Here is a 5,599-nt window from a genome sequence, read left to right as displayed (position 1 = left end):
CAACTTCCTGATTCTGACAGTGCCCATTTTAATTATTACAGGGACCTTGATGCTGGTACTATTATACTGAAATATTACTACAGTTTACAAACAAAGTCGTTGCACATATACAACAGCTGTAGGGCACACTACTACAACTCCAAGCATTCCCTTTGGCTGTTCTTACATGCTGGGAGTTGTAGTTATGCCACAGCTAGAGGGGGAAAGTACCACCAGCTATTGCATATTTACAACCCCCAGCATGGAAGGACAGCCAAAGGCATGCTTTTTGAAAAACGACAGTTTGCAGCATGCTCGGGCAGGCTTTGGCTATATACTGTTTTGTAAACCCTTATACAGTCCAGAACGCAGTACATAGCGGGGAGGCGGAGGCAATGTACCCCAGACGATTTTGGGTGCAGGCAGAGCCAAGAAAAAGTTTACACAAAATCATCCAGGCGCATAACAATCCCTCACAGCGGCCTTATAACAGTTTGGAGCCCATGATTCGGTAGATTGTGTAGAGGAGGGCACGGCACTAGAGCCCTGCGTGGGACTGTTTTTCCAATCCTGCTCCTGTCTGCTCCCAATGATTTTTTGATCAATCCCGCCCATCCTGCAGGGTGTTTGCTCCACTCCTGCCTGGTCCAAGAACATTTGTGTCCAATCCCACCCACTCCCTCTAATATGTTTGTCCAATCCTGCCAGCTCCCGCTAACATAGGAATGTACAGACCCTAGTGTGCAATGCTCTGCAGTCTGCACATACTCCCCAATTGTAGAGCTGTGTGTGTACATTTCTGTACAGGTGGGGGTATGTGCAGAGCATTGCACCCTAGTCTGTAGTACAGACTGTGGTGTAATGCTCTGCACACACTCAGCAGCTTTTATTTTTTTTCTAATAATTATTGTCAGTGCTGCTATAAAGGAGTAGTCCGGCACGCACTTTTTTCATTTTATCCCATCCGGGCTGCAAAATAAAAGAATACTAACTTTCTCTTACCTGCCAACGAGCCCCCGGACCTCCAGTACATTCTGGTACAGGTGTTCGGTCCCCGGGCTGTATTCTTCTTACTTCCTGTTAGCCCGGCACGGAGCTTCAGCCTATCACCAGCCGAGGCGGGACATCGCTGCGGCTGGTGATAGCCTGAAGCTCCGTGTGACGTGCCGGGCTAACAGGAAGTAAGAAGAATACAGCCCGGGGACCGAACACCTGTACCGGAGCTCCGGGGGCTCGTTGGCAGGTAAGAGAAAGTTTGTTTTCTTTTATTCTGCAGCCCGGACGGGATAAAATGAAAAAAGTGCGCGCCGGACTACTCCTTTAAAACAGTGGTGGCTTCTGGGATGGGGCATAGCGTGATGTCAGGTGCCATGCAGGAGCCTCCCTCTGGGCCATTACACCCGCCCCCAAGTCCCATGAGATCGGGCAGTTGCAGAGGCTTTTGGAAGCAGATATGCCCTGCGCAGGAAGCACTCCTAGCCTGCAACTGTCGGTGCACCCCTGTTTGATTTCATGTAGAAGTGCCCATCTCTCATTTCTTTATGAGACAGACCTGAGCTAGAGTCACATCTGTAATAGCTGCTAGCCGAACATTTATTTTCCGACATCTGTTCCTCCAAAGCATGCATGTGTTTTAAAGAGAGTGATAGGGATAAAAAGGCGCTGCCAGACTCTTGCATCGGCTTACCGCCCTGAAAACATAATAAATGGCCATGTTACAATCCAACATACGTGACCATTCTCTCCTCTGATGTCTGTCATCAGGGTATAGTCAGGCGCCATCCATACAGGTTAGATGGTACGAGGCTCTCACTATAGCTTAAGTTCTACATTTTAAAAAATTTGTATACATATTTTTTTGGGAATAAAATGTGACAAAATGCAGAATTTTTTTTTTTTTTTACGCTGTTCACAGTAATTAACAATATATTTTGATAGTTCAAACTTTTATGCACGCAGCGATACCAATTATGTTTATTATTTTTTTTACACTTTTTGGGGGTAAAATGGGAAAAACATATGATTTACGTTTTTATTGGGGGAGGGGATTTTTCTAATTTTTGAACTTTAAAAAAAAAAAAACTTTAATAGTTGCCCTAGGGGACTATTTATAGCAATCATTTGATTGTTAATACTGTTCAGTGCTATGCATAGGGCATAGCACTAATCAGTGTTATCGGCTATCTTCTGGTCTGCTCGATTTCAGACAAGAGCAGAAGACCCCTGGAGACAGACGGAGGCAGGTGAGGGGACCTCCGTCCGCCATTATGGATGATCGGATCTCCGCGGCAGCATTAGGGGTGATTCGATCATCCATTTAAAGTACTACACTGCTGCAGATGCTGTGATCTGTATTGATTACGGCATCTGAGGGGTTAATGGCAGCCATCCACACGATCGCGGGTGTCTGCCATTACCGGCGGGTCAGGACCTGCCGCGCATGATCTAAACACCGGTCCGGTGCTCGCGGTCACGGCAGAGCGTAAATGTATGTCATGGTGCATTAATTACCACGGCACCATGACGTACATTTACGTCCATTGTCGTTAAGGGGTTAAAAGAGGTATTTTTTTGTTATTTTTACAATATTTTTTTTACACTGTTTATGTCTCCATAGGGCACTGTTTTTTTGCAATCTTTAGAATGCAGATACTGATCAGTGCTACACACAGGCATAGCACTGATCAGTATTATAGGCAATCTTCTTCTCTCGTCTGCTCGATGTTAGACCAGAGAAAAAGACGCTGGGAGGACGGATGGCAGCAGGTGGGGGGACCTCCATCCGCCATCTTAGATTTTCGGATCCCCACGGCGGTGCCGAGGGCGATCAGATCATCCATTCAAAGTGCCACATTGCTGCAGATGCAGTGATCTGTATTGTATTGATAATGGCGGACATCAGCGCGGGATGACCATTTTCCTTTAAGGGGTTAATATAGGGTATGGCCGGATCTAGGCTACGAGCCAGCACTTGAAGTGTATTAAAATGTAGCCGAATTGCTGCAAATAATGGGGGAGATTTATCAAAACCTGTCCAGAGGAAAAGTTGCCCAGTTGCCCATAGCAACCAATCAGCTCGCTTCTTTCATTTTTAACAAGGCCTCTGCAAAATGAAAGAAGCGATCTGATTGGTTGCTATGGGCAACTTACCAACTTTTTCTTTGCACAGGTTTTGATAAATCTCCCCCATTGTTTCTACATCAAGAAGTCAGAGAAATCCTGTTGGTGCTTTTCCCCTGTTGCAAAACTATAACTCCCAGCATATCTCCCGGCATGCTGCAAGTTGTAGTTTTGCAACAGCTGGAGACACACCGGTTGGGAAACACTGCTCTATGACATAAATACACACATTGGGGAGATTTTTTAAAACCTGTTCAGAGGACAAGTTGCCCAGTTGCCTATAGCAACCAATCAGCTCGCGTCTTTCATTTTTAACAAGGCCTCTGCAAAATTAAAGAAGCGATCTAATTGGTTGCTATGGGCAACTGGGTGACTTTTCCTCAGCACAGGTTTTGTGAATCTCCCTCTTACATTGAGATTTATTAAAACCTGTGCAGTGTAAAAGTTAACCAGTTGCCCATAGCAACCAATCAGATCTCTGCTTTCATTTTCTAGAGGCCTTTTCAAAAATAAAAGAAGCCATCTGATTGGTTGCTATGGGCAACTCAGCAACTTTACCTCTGGACAGGTTTTGATAAATCTCCCCCTTAGTGTTCAGACCCCACTGATCGCTACAACAAGCTGGGGGAAGTGTGCGGCTGAGCGCTTCTCCCCCGTCCAATGCCTTCTCTGAATATCAGCAGGAGAAGGGCTCCATGGTGACCCGGTAGTGCCCGTTGTGCTCCGACCTGTTTAAGGACCTGTATGGGATGGGCGCAAATGGCAATGTGAACTGAGTCTTAGAGAAAAAATGTAATCAGTCTAGACAAAATGATGGTAAATATCATTATTTTATTATAATGATAAGGAGGAAAGGTAGGGTTGGGAAGGAAGATGGGGGAGGGGTGGGGAAAGGGGGAAGGGGGAGGAGCAGAGGCTTTTAGATATTTAAGTCCTCAGATGAATACAACGCCCCCGGCACATCGGACATCTGTCGTTTGTGCGAAGCCATTGGCCGATACACAGGTGATGGAACATGTGGCTGCATGGGAGTACTGTCACTTCCTCACCGCTGTCATAGTCAGCCAGGCAGATGGGGCAGGTCTGGGTCTCTCCAGGGGGTATTTTCCTCCTAGGTAGCGCCTCTATGGCCTGCCTCCTCCGGTCCCGTGGCCTGCTCGGGGGTGGTCCAGTTTGGTATGGAGCTCCTCTTGTGCGCAATCTCAGTCGCTCACGAAGAATAGTCTGACCTAAATAAGAAAAATGTATTTGAAGAATAAATTAAACTATTGATTTCCAGTATATTATTGTCTCAAAGCAAAAATGGTCTCTTCCTAATATTGTTACTTACCCGCATTCTCAGGTCGACGAAGCCACGCCTCATTATCGGCGGTCAGGAGCCGCAGCTCCCGAGAACCCATGGGTTCTCGGGCAGACTTGTGTCCTCTCTAGGCTCTGGTGGTGTTGGCCTCAATTAACAATAAAATAAATCAAGAAAACTGGAAGAAATCGCTAATTCTGTTAGAAACTAGCTCACACTTCCGGTCACTTCTTCACCGCAGCAAAGAAATGGTGCTGAGATGTCTGTGCGCAGGGGTGTCATAGACTCTGATACGTTGTGATGTCATATAGAATGTGACATCACCACAGCCTGGCGGCCATGTTGCTTCCTTCCAGCTGCACAATATCTCCAATACCATGAATGGACAGAGGACTTTTCCACATTGGACAGAAATATAATGTGGAGTGGAAAGTTGTGCTCAGTAATATCAGTCAGAATAGTGTTCTAGAGTTCTCAGTCTTTTCTACTGGGGCTTCACCCAACAGAGCAGAGATCTATATATCTTATACCTGAGCCGCAGCATCGGTGGTGGACGTCCATGAAGAAATGAAGAATATTACTCAGCCCACCTCTCATTTACCTCCTAAAGTCTGACATTAAAGAAGTGTAAAATGAGCCAATAAAGTTACACAAGATCTGTTCAGTTTATAGTCACCTTTATGAAAACTGCCTCCCCAGCTGCACCTCACCAACAGCTAGGGGGCGCCTCACAGTTTGGGAAGCACTGGGTAAAGGACATCCCAGAATCACAAAAAATCTTGATTTCTAATATTCTTGATATTGATTTTCTTGTTTTTTTATGTTTATTAACAGCAGGCTGATTAAAGTGAATATCAGGCTTGTCAGTCTTGGTTCTCTGGACCTTTTTAGTGCATTTTTAACCCGTTAAAGACACGTGCCTTAAATGTAGGGCGCTGCTAAGATTAAGTAAGTGCATGAACAAGTACATTTATGGCACCATCTTCCGGGATCACAGTTTCTCCTGTAGGAAGGTTGACAATGTATTCAGGCAGGTGGATAATATACTCATGTAGGTAGACACTGTAGGCAGGTAGTTTGTGAAGGCAGGTAGGTAGGTGTGCAAATAGGAAGGCATGTCTGCAGGTAGGTAGGCAGGTGTACAGGTAGGTAGGTGTGGAGGCAGGTAGGTAAGAAGACAGTGTATGTAGAAAAATATGC

At 45.7% G+C, this 5,599-nt stretch overlaps 1 protein-coding gene across 1 annotated transcript; it reads right to left on the bottom strand.

Moving 5' to 3' along the window:
- Positions 1-3,986: 3,986 nt before the first annotated feature.
- On the bottom strand, positions 3,987-4,652 carry LOC130284481 (E3 ubiquitin-protein ligase RNF126-like). The gene is made up of 2 exons (XM_056534875.1): positions 4,430-4,652; positions 3,987-4,328 (listed from the first exon to the last, which is right to left on the bottom strand). Exons 1-2 carry the CDS (start codon positions 4,497-4,499, stop codon positions 4,027-4,029), a joined length of 372 nt encoding a protein of 123 aa, XP_056390850.1. The 5' UTR covers positions 4,500-4,652; the 3' UTR covers positions 3,987-4,026.
- Positions 4,653-5,599: the final 947 nt, after the last annotated feature.

Source organism: Hyla sarda, chromosome 8, assembly GCF_029499605.1.
Source record: "Hyla sarda isolate aHylSar1 chromosome 8, aHylSar1.hap1, whole genome shotgun sequence".
Lineage (NCBI taxonomy): Eukaryota > Metazoa > Chordata > Amphibia > Anura > Hylidae > Hyla > Hyla sarda.
The sequence above is the reverse complement of the archived record's forward strand: the minus strand, read 5'-3'. Positions and strand labels throughout refer to the sequence as shown.

Excerpts from the sequence above, each read along its gene's own strand:
- LOC130284481 (XM_056534875.1), bottom strand. The coding sequence starts at position 4,499 with ATGGGTTCTCGGGAGCTGCGGCTCCTGACCGCCGATAATGAGGCGTGG. Across the intron at positions 4,329-4,429 it reads TCGTCGACCTGAGAATGCGG|GTCAGACTATTCTTCGTGAG; the intron begins GTAAGTAACAAT and ends TTTCTTATTTAG.